The 13443-nt window shown below is 53.4% G+C and overlaps 1 protein-coding gene across 5 annotated transcripts; it reads right to left on the bottom strand.

Annotated features, from left to right (window-relative positions):
* Positions 1 to 1329: 1329 nt before the first annotated feature.
* LOC143822944 (uncharacterized) lies at positions 1330 to 13051 on the bottom strand. 5 transcript variants are annotated; one of them, XR_013226315.1, is made up of 9 exons: positions 11827 to 12507; positions 11115 to 11333; positions 8247 to 8363; positions 6687 to 6788; positions 6309 to 6431; positions 5128 to 5220; positions 4543 to 4635; positions 1790 to 2462; positions 1330 to 1531 (listed from the first exon to the last, which is right to left on the bottom strand). XR_013226315.1 is itself a non-coding variant. In XM_077308660.1 (9 exons), exons 2-9 carry the CDS (start codon positions 11218 to 11220, stop codon positions 1523 to 1525), a joined length of 729 nt encoding a protein of 242 aa, XP_077164775.1. In that variant the 5' UTR covers positions 11221 to 11333; positions 11827 to 12506; the 3' UTR covers positions 1330 to 1522. The 5 variants fall into 5 exon arrangements, 4 of the variants coding, with proteins under 4 accessions (XP_077164775.1, XP_077164773.1, XP_077164774.1 ...); XM_077308660.1 differs by having other exon boundaries at positions 2377 to 2462; positions 11827 to 12506; XM_077308658.1 differs by lacking the exon at positions 11827 to 12507 and adding an exon at positions 12716 to 13051 and having other exon boundaries at positions 1330 to 2462.
* Between the last annotated feature and the right edge of the window lie 392 nt (positions 13052 to 13443).

The raw sequence follows: 13443 nt of genomic DNA, 5'->3' as shown, positions 1-13443 counted from the left end.
GGTTCAGCCCAGGAGATTATTTTCTCCGTCCTGGTCCGGCTTGGACCGGTTTCTATTTCTCACCTGCTGCTTGGTGCAGAATGCATGCTGGTGGGAGGGCAGGTGGCAGAGTGCATGATGGGATGGCTGACACCCTTTGCACAATTGCTTGTGGGACAGAGCTGGCCCCTGGATTTGTCTCATGTGGTGCTGCCTGGGCTCACATCTCTGTTAGGTGGCCCATTGCTGCTGCTGCTGATTAACTGAGGAGGCTGTTGATTCGGACTCCCAGGGACCCTTCCCCTGGAGTCTTTTTTAGAGCAGTCATATGCTTACTGGGCTGAAATCTGTGGCGTTTTGTGCTCCCTGTTCCCAGTGCAGATCCAAGAAGAATAGCAAAGGCTGGCCTGTCTCTGTCTTCAAAAGGGTCTTCTAAACCACAGCAAGGTGAAGGTGTTGAAGTCTGATCCCAATGACCCCTTACAGACTCGGCCGTACTCAGGGAAGAGGGGGCTTCAGCAGAGGCAGGAAGGAGTGGGGGGGGGCGACTGGGGACTGGGTGGTGCTTGAACCACAACTTGTTGAGAACCCAAGGCTCCCCTTCTGCAGCAGACCAAAAAGCAACCATTCTGTCTCCAAGGGGGGGCAATCTAAATGCTTCTCTGAGTTTATATTAGAATGTAGACAGCCTCTGGCTTCGGAGAGCAGATGATAATCCTTCCATCTGAAAAAAAAGTACTTGTTGAGAAAAAAGACTTGACAGTGACAATCCTGTGCTGAGCTACTTCATGCTAAGCCTGTGAATTTCCCTAAATTTAGATGGGAGTAACTTCACATGGGTTTGCAATGGTCCCTTTGCCACCACAGTCCAACTGTGTTCCATCTCAGATGACCTCACTGTCCTGGGTTACGTGGGAAGCAGGTTAATATGAGGTCCTGCACATGATCTACCAGAGGGCCCAAATTAAAGAATCTCTCTCTATTTTTGGTAGTCTTTCCCTTTCCCCCCTTCAGTTCTTTATATGGCCACCCTAATTTGTGCAAAACCTTTCCTGTACCTTTTCTCCCCCCATTTCTTTCATACTCTCTTGTTTAACAGTCAGAAATCCTGTATTCCTGTTTTTAAATCCTTATAAATGTCTGTTTTCAGTTCTACCCATGCTTTTTTTCCTTTTTGGCAGGGGGGAACCGTTCTGTTTTGTGGCATGCTTGGAATGTAGCAAGCTTGTTTTGACACAGAAGGGATAGAGGGCCACTCCTGCCACCCCCACGGGCCTGCCAGACACAAGATAGCTGTGCCAGGATGGGAACAGAAGACAGCCAATGGAGAAAAGGCGAGAGAGACGCTGACCTTTCGGTGCCTTTTATTGGGTGGAATGCTGAACACCCAGCCACAGTCCCCACGCCCTTTAGGAAGCCTTGGAGTGGGAGTCTACATAGAAAGCCTGCAAAGTCCAACAAGACAAGCATGGGACAAACACACGCCTCTCATCCTCAAGAGAGTGCAGGAGGGGACTCTGCCGAAGCCCAGTTCCAGCATGTCTCAGAGGGTCTGCAATGCAAAGGCAACAGAGTCACTGGACGGGCTTGCTCAGGGTTATCCCCCACCCTACTTGCCTGCCTCTTCCCCTGTGCAGCTCTCGTTCCTTTCATTTGGACTTGTGCAGTAGATAGTCCACCCCCCATGTCTCCTTGCCACGCCTCAGGGCTGACTGTGGGACAAGACCTTCCATTCGTCTTTTACGGCAGAGATTTCAGCGTGTCAAACTGCACCTCGCCGAGGAAAAAGTTCCATTGGCTCTCTCCTTACCTGCTGAGGCTTTCCCATCTCAGCTACACTGAATAGAAGGTTTAATTAATCTGCTCAGGGAGCATGACGATTAATGGGCTCTGAAAATAATGCAAAAGGCAGCAGGCATCACAAGGGGAGGCTGAGCCACATGACCAGTTCCTACCTCACATCTTGCTCTCTTCCCCCAGGGATACATATATCGTTCCCAGCCAGCTAATTTCGGATCCCCATATCTTGCTGCTCTGTAACTCTGCCGTGCACGACCCCCCCCCTTTTTAATCATTTAGATTTTCTCAGAATTGCTGACCTGTCTGGGTCTGAATCTGGGCCAAAGTAAGCGTATTTCTACTTATGCATAAAATATTTGGGTCTTCCTTTGGTCAGAAGAAAATTATGCATATGAATATTTTAAATACATCTTTCTCCGAGCATCCTCTGTGGCTTTACCAGGTAAAATTACCTGGGCAACACTGAAGAACATTGTGCAAAATCTCTGATTGTTATCAGATGGCAGAGTTGCCATAACTCAGCTATGAAGCCACAGAATAGCAACCAGGACATGGCTACCTGCTGATTACTGGGTTATGTGTAAAATAGAGACAGACCATTTTCAATATGACTTCCGTCTCCCTCTGTTTTTCCCTTTCGGAAATTTGCTGTTCTGCTTCCTGCTTTCTTAGATCGATGCAGTCTGAAAAACAATAGCACATGGAGTGGCACACAGTGACCAATGGAGCTAGTCATGAGTTAGCCACAACAGAGGCGACACCTGCCCCAACACCTTGTCTCTCAAGATCACCTGGACAAGGTGAGGCTAATATAGGAGGAGGATGTTTGTAACACACTGATCTGCTAGGAACATTCTGCAGTGGTAACACCAAGAGGTGTAGAAATTTTAAACCTATGGAAAAAGCTTATGTTTTTTCCTGCCCCCCCCCCAAAAAACTGAAATTTTGGGGAGAAATTTAAATACATGGAAAAGCAATCCTAAGTGGGGAGAGGGGGTTGGAATAGGGACCTGACTGGCCCCTACATCAGCATGACTTGCACCAGTATACGGGCACTTTTTGATGGCGCAGGGACAAACCACACTGGTGCACTGAGGAGTCCCACCGGTGCAGGGATGCTACAGCTGCATGCTGGCAGAGCAACGACACAAACCACACTGGTGGCACAGATGGGGGCATTTCAGAGGGCAAGGCCCAAGGCAGCTGCTGGGAGAGGGTTCTACTGGGACGGCTGCCGAACAGGCTGCTTGCCTAGGCAGGTGGCAACATAAGGGGCCAGTGGCACCCACTGGGTGGGGTTCAGGTGTCATGAGCAGGCTGAGGGGATGAGAGGCTCCTCAACTGCTGACGAGGCCACTGGGATGCCTCAGCCACCAGATGCATCCTTGCACAAGCACCCGCTTGAGGTGGCCCCTAAAGCTCTGCCACACAGAAGCCCCCGGTCACACACAGGGTCTCGGACACATCGGGGAAGCTTCCGAATGGTGCAAACCCTACCCTGAAGGGCACAAGGTCCTCTCCTTGACGGGGAAGCATGCATGCTCCAGGAGATGTGCCAGTGTGTACCAGTAAGCTAAGCAGCAGCTAGCTGAGTTCTGTGACACCTTGAACACCTCTGAGATGACCCCCTTGAAGGGTCCAATTGGTGGAAACCTCTAGGAGAGCTAGATTTCCTGCAAGAAGGGGACAGCACAGGAACTGGGAGCAGAGCCCTTGAGGGCTGGCCCGAGCTTCTCACACGAGGCCTGAATGGCAGCTCTGTCTTGGCGAAACCAGTTTTGGCGGGTTCTGTCTGAAAAATGGAGTATGCTGGTGCAAGCCCCAAACTGGCAAGCACGGTGCCTCCTCTGCCACCAATGTGCTACCCTGACCACTGTGAGCAACCTCATGTGAGCAGGAGGGGCGCCACCCCCTTGAGGCTTGCCTGACCCTGAAGAAAGGGGGTGCTCGTGAAGGGGGTGGGCAGCCAGAGCCGCCATCATCTATGTGGCTGCAGCGTTGAGTTCTGTGTGCTGAGTGTCATGGTCGCCGCTTCCCCCTTGGGCCCCAGCTGTGGGGACCAGGTCCTGCCACCCATTACCACCACCCATCCCCCGTTGTCTGGACTGATGCCTGATGTGGCCAGTTGTAATTCTGGTGTGCAGAGGGCTGGATTTCCCCTCTTGATCCTCTTTCATTTAAAAGTGGGGGTGAAATCCTGCCCAGGGTATATTGCGCTGGCTGAGAGCTCTCCTTCCGGACAGCTTGCTTTGTGGTTTCCTGTCTGCTTCAGCATGTGCTGAATTACAGCCTTCTGGCAGGGAAAAGCCACTTGCCAGGCAAGTAGCGATCTTCCTCTTTCATTCATCCTGCCTGCGGGGGGGGGGGGGCTGGAAGAGCATCTCAGGACGGGCACATGAGGAAAGCTCCCCTGCCAAGGAAAACCCATGCTGAGTTCAGAGAGAAACTGCCTCCCACTAAGGGCTCTGCTTGGTTCCCCAGCCGGGCAAACAACAACTGTGGGGCATTCAGGTGTGAGATTTAGATTGAGGAACGTGGGGAAAGGTAAAAGAGTTAACCGCAAGCCCCAACATAACAGCTCAGGTCCCATTTGCCCCATGGCCTTCCCTGTGACTGACGTGGGGATCCAATGGATCTCTCAAGGCCTGTTCTCATCTACTGCCAGGAGTGGCTTCTTGTGCCTCTGAGCCAGAAAAAGATCTTGACAGCCAGTCTTCCCGGGGCGCTCAGGAGACACCAAGAGCAGGCTAAAGGAGCACTTACAGAGCACGATGACAGCGATGAAAGGCAGGAGAGAGACCCCAGATGTTCCAGCAATGACAGCGGTTAAGTCCACAGACTCAGCGTTTCTCTTCCCTGCGTGTTTGAAAAGAACCCATAAAATCAGAACGGGCTCATGGGAATTGTAGTCCATGAACCTCTGGAGGACCACAGGTTGACTACCCCTGCCATAAGAGACCTTGTTCTGTGTTCAAAACTCACCTGGCAGAGAAACTCCATTGGATTTCTGTGTCAATTTTTCCTATGCAAGAATACTGGCATCTCCTGTTCTATCCACAAATCCCCATAAATCACTGCCCTGACCTGGATAGCTCAGGCTAGTCCAATCTCGTCAGATGTCGGAAGCTAAGCGGAGGGCACCCTGGCTAGTCCTTGGATGGGAGTCCTCCAAGGGGCATGGGGGCATTATGTGGAGGCAGGCAATGGCAAACCACCTCCGAACACCCCTTGCCTTTGTGCCAGACAATCCTCGGATCTCCTGGCTGCCCTATGAGCACACCGCACAATCAGTCAACAAACCCATAAGCCACTGGTGTGTCATCAGGCCAGGACAGAAGTGAGTCTCACCTTGGAGCAGAAAAATCTCCCTTATGAGCAGACTAGATGTCACAGCAGCCAAGATCATCCCTCCAGGAGTGGTGAAATTCAGCATACGTTGTCCTGCGAAACGGCGGAGAGAGAGAAAAGCAAACAAAAAAATGGCTCTAGAATCCAAAGGCAACTCAGCCTTCGGTTGGTGCTAGGCAAAACTTAGCTTTTCACCAGGCCCTGCCCCAACAAAGGCTGCTGGCAGCCTTTACTTCAGAGCCAGAAGTGTCCCAGTGGGACCCTCCAGGTCCCTTCTAGAGATGGCCTGGAGCTGGGCTAGGATGCTCCATAGGGATGCACTGCTCTGTGCACTTTTCACCAAATTTTCTGGTCATAGTGGTTGGGAGTGGTCCAGTCATAGGAGTGAGCTGTCTTGGAGCTGCGTGTTTTGGGTCCTGGTCTATGATCCTTTTCTGTGAAAGGAGAGCTCAATGTGCAGGCCCTGGATCTTCCTGGGTTGAGCAGGGGCGGTGTCTGTAAGCGGTATGATGCTATGTGGAAGTGGGACAACCCCCATTCCCCATCAGTACCAAACCAGACCAAAACACCAGTGTGGAAGCAACCTCAATGTTAATTTCATCAATTATCCTATTTTCCACAATGACCAACCAGATTCTCCCAGAAGGTCCATGGGGGAAGCCACAGTGGCCAAAACCTCTTCCTATGAACCCCTCCACAAAGAAACCTCTTATTGTGAAGCAGACTCTCCCTGGAAAAACAGGTTCCCTCTAGTCAGCATGGTCAGAGCCACTGACAGAGTTTCCTGGTAGGAATTTGGTTTGTTGCTTTAGATTGTTCACTATGTTAGAATGTTATTTTCTCTGTTTGTTGTTATTACTGTTTCCTTTCATTCATTATAATCACTGAGTTTGATGTATTGTTCTGTTTACCTTCTATGCAAACCACCCTGAGCCTTAGGGGAGGGTGGTATATGAATGAATGAATGAATGAATGAATGAATGAATGAATGAATGAATGAATGAATGAATGAATGAATGAATGAACCACCACTGCATCCTGTGGCTGAATGTCCCACAAACTCATCACGGAGTCTTTGGTCTGTCCTGGATCTGCAGCCCAACTGTATCACAGAGTTCTTTCCCCTCCTCTCGATGTCGTATGGGAGAAGGAGGGGGAGAAAAAATCTTTCGGTGACTGACCTGCCTTGTCTGTGACCTGATGAAGGATGTTCAGCTCGAATGCCAAAGTAACCACTAGCAACGATGTGGCCGATATCACGTAGAGGAGAAGGAGGATGGGCACCAGGAAGACAGCAGAGAGTCCTGAGAGAAGGATGCCCACATTTAAGGGGTCCCAACAGGTACCTTATTGATTCAGCCTGTCTAATGGAACCAGGGCAGGGGGCCAACTGGGATAAGGCACTGGGAGAAATATTTGTCTGGCCACACAAAGGACTACAAGCTCGCTTTTCGCAACAGATTGGACAAGGCAGGAGACACTTATGTGGACGTGACTCGGGGTCTCACTGACTCAGTCATTCCCTGAGCTTTGCAACCCCCCCCCCCGACAGTCCTCACCTTGTTCATAAATCCAGAGAAGGAGGGCCACGAGGGCCAGCACAGAAGACAAGCTCACAAGCCCATTTGCATAGACGCCCAACCATTTCGAGGCCGTTCCCCCTGGAGGAAGAAGGAACAGCATTGTGTTGCCCTCCCTGTGTGTGAACTGGGTCATGCCAGCCCTAGAGAAAGCACCCACAGCATACAGTGTGGGTGGCAGCCCATAGCCTGAGCAAGTGAGCAACGCTGGAGCCGGCTGGATACCTGGCCATCCACAGCCTGTGGGGCTGGCAGCAGAGAGGGGAAACTTCCCATTCCAGCCCCGGCCTAGTATATGGATCACGGAAAGAAAGAAATATCAGGGCTCCGGGGCAACAACAAAGGACCAGCCTAAGCCTCAGGCCTTGGGTCGCTGTTCTCTCTGACGTGGCTTTGGCTCACTGGGATGGCTGACAGAACAAGCGGCTGGGATCCCACAGGCCTGTCCTCCTCATGGATGCCTTTCCCTCCAGCACAAAGCTCCTGCCTCAGTGCAAGAGGCTCTCACTAGCAAAAGAATCTCTTGTGTCCATGGAAGGAATCACCACTAGCCGGACAGATTCCTGGGGTCCAGGATGGACAGAGGCTAGCTCATAAGCCACAGCATGAGGAACAGAAGAAGAGTGGCCACCCCAGGAGCTCTGAGATAGGGAAGCAACCTCACTAATGCGCTTTGAGCACCAGAATGCTGAGCAATTTCCTGGTTTAATTATCACTGCTGCAATAGACAAGGACTTTTACTCCTTGCAGGAAGTGTATGGAGAACACCTGCCTGGACCGCTTCACACAGCACACCTGACTGCAGGAAGGCTACTCAGTGCAGGTGTTTCACCAGGGGGCAGCGAAGAAGAAATCAGTACTGTGGTCTGCCAGTGGACAGCCCCTTCTCATGCAGGCCTGGGATCTGTGACGTACTCCAGGGGTGGCATGTGTGCCTGCAAAGCAACTGCATCCATTCTCCATTTGATGGGGAAACCCAAACGCCTCCCCTCCATCTGCTTCCCCTACTTGACTGGCCAGTTTCTGTTATGGGAGAGGGAACTTCTGCTCTCAGGCTTGCCACACTTGAGAATTTGGAGCAGGGATAGTCAACCTGTGGTCCTCCAGATGCCCATGGACTACAATTCCCATGAGCCCCTGCCAGCAAATGCTGGCAGGGGGCTCATGGGAATTGTAGTCCATGGACATCTGGAGGACCACAGGTTGACTACCCCTGGCTTGGAGGATGGCCTTGTTAGAGCCAAGAGAGAGTTTTCCCATTAGCTCAGAGAGTGCAATAGCACCCCTCATGGCCGTAGATGCACAGACTGCTCTTCACACCCACCAGGTACACACACAGATAGATGCACATATCATCTGCCACCCTTCTTTTTGCCCATCTTGCTGCCACCCAATCAGCAGGCTATTGGCAGTAAAATCCCAAGGTTAAAGACTGGATCCTTGTTTCCTGTAGGTCCCCCTGGGTTTGGGCAATCTGAGAAGAGAAGGGGGGAATCCGTTGGAATAGCAGCAGCCCCACTCAGGGAACCCCCTACTCACGTATTCTCAGTTTTTGTGGCTGGCATAAAGGAATCAATGTCCCCCATCCACAGAAGGCAGAAAACACGAGTGCTGAGACAGAAATCCGTAAAGAATCCTCCAATATTAGAGAGAGATCTGGATGATGAAGCCAAAAGAACAAGCCAAAAATAGCACCCAAAACAACAACAACAAAAGGTGACATCTAAATGTGTCTCCCTGCACAATGGAGCTTATGACGCTTGAATTCCCTATTTTTTGCATAGGGATCTGATTCTGTTCAAGGAACCAGGAAGAATCCAGAATTCTGCCTGGCTCACTTTCGTGGGATCCAGGCCATTGTGTGTGCAAGGCCAGCTGAGGCAAGTGAGAAACAGGGAGAATAAGCCATTGCATCACTGGCCAAGAAGACTCTTCTTAGGGACTAGAAGCCCAGCCAGGATACTTTTCTGGCAAAAGTCAAGCTCAGCAAATGATGACTTGTTCCAACTTACAACACTGTTGGAATGGCTGAAGTAGAAGCTGCAACCACAAGCCTTGGTGACTGGCAGATTAAAAATTCCTGCAGGATAACACCCCCCAACCCCAATGTGCACACACACATACGAGAAAACAGCTTCTTTCCATCCCTTGGGCATTCAGTGGCGTTTTCTGAAGCCCCATCTAAGGATGCCACCCCCTTCCAGTTTGGGTGACGGATGTATTTTAGTCCGCCCATGGAGACTTATAGATTCCCAGAGATTCCTGAATGCTCTGCAGGACCCGATGCCCTCCGGCACCTCATTGACGGCCTTTGTGGAGGACTGACAGTTCCGCCTATTGGTCGCTACTGACAATATTGCTCCTAGGCACCCTTTCCACCCTCGCCTCAAACAGGCACCCTGGTACTCCTAGGAGCTTCAGGAGAGGAAGAGGGAAGTGGGACGGCTAGAGCGGGTATGGCGGAAACCTCACAATGAGGCTGCTAGGACTTCTCATTGCATGCTCATGAAGCCATTTTTAAAAAGACATTCCCGTCCCCGGGAACAAGGGAGAGGGAGGTGGGTGCGAGGGCGGAATGAGGCAGGTGACTTTAGCACGTTTGAGCCTCCACCTTCTCTCTGCTGGTTGCCTGCTAATTACTCTCCTGTGGATAACGAAAATAGGTTGGGGAATCCACTTTATGCACTTCCCCAACTAGCTCTTTAAAATGGAGGATCCAGTTACTGCCCAGACACTGGATGTTGGCGACGTCATATGGAGGGGCTGGAATATAACAACTACATAAGGTAAGCATTTCGCTACATTGAATAGGTGTGGAAATCCTCTCTCTTACCACTGCATTACTGTTATTTATTTGGCATTGTTTCTGAGTTATACTGTATTGTTCCATGTTCTCCCATGTTCCATTATACCACCCTGAACCACATATAAATATGATGACAGATAGACAGACAGGCTGACTGACTGACTGACTCCTGGTTTAATTATCACTGCTGCAATAGACAAGGACTTTTACTCCTTCCAGAGGCCAGAAATATGCGCTGAACTGTTTTGCTCATGTCCACCAGGGGGCGGGCTTAGATCAGGTTCCGGCGCCTTCTACAAATGCAGAGCTACCGCCCTACACAAGCAGGCTGTTAGGACTCCGGTGTCTACAAGACAACTGAGCCCTGCAGTCCCTCACAGGCTGCCTAGCCGTGGCACACCATTTGGCAGCTTAGGAAGCCGTTACTTTGAACTGCACAAAGAAGGCTGAGTTACAATCGCCTCTGCACAGGCGAGGGGCAGACTAAGGCTTGAAGCATCCTGTTACCCCTGGGATAGAAATGCCCTTGGCTTGGAAAGATCTTCAGAGTTTCTGTTGTGGCCAATGGTACATTCCCAAGTTCTGTGGCCTTGCCCTTGACCCAGAAGTTATAACTGGTGCAGAATGTAGCTTCTGGGTCCTCCCTGGAACATCTTGGAGGGCCTACATTCAGCCAGCGCTGAGGCCGCTATGTTGGTTACCAGTGGCGTTCTGGATCAAGTTCAAGTGTAGAAGTTCAAGGCCCTTCCCAGTCTGGGCCTTTGTATCTGAGGAACTGCCTACCTCCTTGTGCTTTGCAGGTATTGATAGGCTGGTGGTTTCACCTGTATGAAGTGTGCCTGGTCTCAACCAGGACCAGGGCCTTTTCAGTCCTGGCCCCCACCTGGTGGAATGAGCTCCTGGAGGAGTTTAGGGCTCCGACAGAGCTCTTCCACCAGGCACTTGGTCCAGGCTAGGGCTGGAAGACCTTTGGGTTCCCCTTTCCCCCTCATGCCTGATAATACCTGGCATTATATCTTTCATCTGCTGGTTACATGGCGTCTGATGGGGGAGGTGGTTCCATGTTTTTGGAGCCATCACGAGGAAGGGAGGTGGGGTCGCCACTTGTGGAGTATTTGATTTTACTGATTTTATTAATTGGAGATTTTTATTATAATGTTGAGCCTCTTGTGGCGCAGGGTGGTAAGGCAGCTGACATGCTGTCTGACGCGCTGGCCATGAGGCTGGGAGTTGGATCCCAGCAGCTGGCTCAAGGTTGACTCAGCCTTCCATCCTTCCGAGGTCGGTAAAATGAGTACCCAGCTTTCTGGGGGGTAAACGGTAATGACTGGGGAAGGCACTGGCAAACCACCCCGTATTGAGTCTGCCATGAAAACGCTGGAGGGCGTCACCCCAAGGGTCAGACATGACCCGATGCTTGCACAGGGGATACCTTTACCTATTCTAATGTTATACTGTGTTTTTCTGTGTTGTAAGTGGCTGCCGTCGGCCTCAGCTGAGAGCAGTGACAAATAAATGGAAACATAAATTTCTGAGCGTTAGTCTCCTTTCTGGCCTGCAGCCTCCGCCCCCTTCGGATCTACCTCTGCCCTGTCACTTACGAAGCTCTTCCAGCGGGGGGACCGAGGAACTCTGCGGCCCGACGGGAGATTGCTGGGACGTATTTCCCCGGGGGAAATGCCACGGGGTGGAGGTGAAAGCCGGCATAGTCCCTGGCGGTCGCAGCGGGACAAAGAGCCCAAAGGGGCAGCGCTGTGGTCCTCCCTCCGGGGCCCTCTCTGCGCCTTCCCAGGTGGGGTCAGTTCCCCCCTTCCGCGACACTGCAGGAAACAAGTCAAAAGACAGCATCAGAAGGCGACCCGCCCCCCCATCCTCCACTCCCCTCGCCACCAGCCTGCCTCAAAGTGGATGCTCGGGATAGGAAGGTTAGACGGGGGGGGGGGGGCTGTCTCCCCAGGCCGCCGCCTTAAGTCTGGGCGAGAAAGGAGGGCGACGAATTGACCGGTTTTACTGCTGCTTAATCGTTTAGGGCCGCCTTTATCATCGAGTCTCCAGGCAGGCCTTAGAATTAGACTAAGGTGACCAGATTTTAACATTGGTAAAGCCGGACACCATTGACCAGGAGAAAGCAAAAATAGTATTGTAATATTTAATTTCAACATAGGTACAATTTGCCAGGTGCCCCCAGAAGTCCCTCCAAAAGTGGAACAATCTGGTCACCTTAAATTAGACAAAAGTCAGCACACACACACACACACAGGCAATCGGAAGTCGACGGGGACATGCAGGCGGCCGTCTAGCGCAGACAGTTACCGTCGCCGTTTAGAGGCCTGGAGGGCGGCCACCTGCCCAGCTGGGAGGGCCCGGGGACCCCGGGAGCCCCTGCTCCGCTCTCTTGCGCGCCGGGCGCCGCTTGGGCAGGGCAGACCTGCCTGGAGATGCGGGCAGCAGGCGCGGCAGTGGCCAGGGCGGCCTCCCGGGGTCGACTCGTGACGCAGGCCAGGTGGCGGCACCAAGGGCCCCGCGAGCCTCTCTCGCCCGGCAGCCTCTCCCGGCCGCGCCACAAGCACCGCGTGCCCGTCGGCCAAGGCCGCCTTGTGCGCGGGGGTCCCGGCAAGCAGGATCAGGACGAGCGTCCAGAGGCCACCCCTCGTCCGGCTGCGCTGCGGAGGTCCGCCGAAGGGCTCAGCATCCGCCCTCCCCTCCCGACGTGTGTGTGTTTGCACAGCTGTCGGGGAAAGGCCCCGGTCCAGAGTCCGGGCCTCGCTCTGGCGCCCGACGGGGAAAGAGCCCGCGGCAGCCTTGCGGGAGGGAGGAGACGGCTCTGCGACGGCTCGGAAGCCGCGGCCCCACGGCGGCAGGCAGGCTGCGCTGGGCCGGGGAGCGAAGACCCTTGGTTCAGACAGAGCGCCAGCCCTAGCGGGAGGCAGCAGCAGAACTGTCCCCGGAGTTCGCGGGAAGATCCGTCCGCCAGTGGGTGCAGCACTAGGCCGCCCGAAGCCCACTGGTCCTGCCCAGAGACCGTCCTGCTTCCCCCCTCTGTCTCGCAGACAGTGGAAGCCCCTTTCGACACCTACCCCCCAAAACACACACACACACACACACACACACATCCTTTCCCCTTCGGCTGCTCCTGCTCCGGGCATGGGCCGCTGAAGGCCCTCCTGGCTCAGCCCCCCCCCTCCCCTCCCCTCCAGCTCACCGTGGGCTGCTCAGCCGTCTTGGTTGCGCTCAGGACCGAGCTGCCCGAGGGAGGGCCCGCGGAGTCGGTGGTCGTGGGCAGGAGAGGCGTTGGCAGTGAGTTGGGGGCCAAAGTCCTGGCCGGGCGGCCAGCCAGCACCGAGGGACTGGGGCTGCCCGAAGCCCCCCTCACGTCCTTTTGCCCGGGGAGCCGGGGCTGGTCCTCGAGCGCTGCTGGGGCGTCCGCTTCTTCTGGGCTGCCTGCAGCGGAGAAGCAGAGGAGGCCCCCAAGCAGAACGGCCCACCTGGAACCCCGGCTTGGCCGGCGCCACTGCAGCCAAAGGCGCTCCAGGGTTGGGTTCGCCTTGCCAGAAATCCCACCTCCCTCCCTCCCTCCCTCCCTCCCTCCCTCCGCCGCGCAGGGACCCGTGTCCAGCCAGACCGTCCTCACCCCTGGAAATATCCCCGGCTAGTGCTCCGGCAGGCCTCTTTTCTGAGCACTTCAGTTCTGTGGGCCGTGCATTTCCTGTAACTCAAGCACTAAAGCTAAATGGATTAAACCAGCCAACTCCTTAAAAGTGGCTCCTCTCGACTTATTATTATTGTTCTCAAGTGACACAACCCGATCTCGAAAGTATCCCTAATGCCACTTTGGAAACCCTCACAGACATGCTCCTTCTCTCCCCCCCCCCCCCCAATTAAGAAGTCCTCCTGAGCCTATTCCCAGAAGGGATGCTCCCCCTTCCCCTC

The sequence above is a fragment of the Paroedura picta genome, chromosome 13 (assembly GCF_049243985.1).
Source record: "Paroedura picta isolate Pp20150507F chromosome 13, Ppicta_v3.0, whole genome shotgun sequence".
Taxonomy (NCBI): Eukaryota; Metazoa; Chordata; class Lepidosauria; order Squamata; family Gekkonidae; genus Paroedura; species Paroedura picta.
The sequence above is the reverse complement of the archived record's forward strand: the minus strand, read 5'-3'. Positions and strand labels throughout refer to the sequence as shown.

What these genes read in the sequence shown, in the direction of transcription:
- LOC143822944 (XM_077308658.1), bottom strand. Translation starts at nt 11,220, where the DNA reads ATGCCGGCTTTCACCTCCACCCCGTGGCATTTCCCCCGGGGAAATACG. An exon ending in CCCCCCGCTGGAAGAGCTTC is followed by an intron (nt 8,364 to 11,114) that starts GTAAGTGACAGG and finishes TTCATCATCCAG; the next exon opens with ATCTCTCTCTAATATTGGAG. An exon ending in TCAGGTCACAGACAAGGCAG is followed by an intron (nt 5,221 to 6,308) that starts GTCAGTCACCGA and finishes GCCGTTTCGCAG; the next exon opens with GACAACGTATGCTGAATTTC.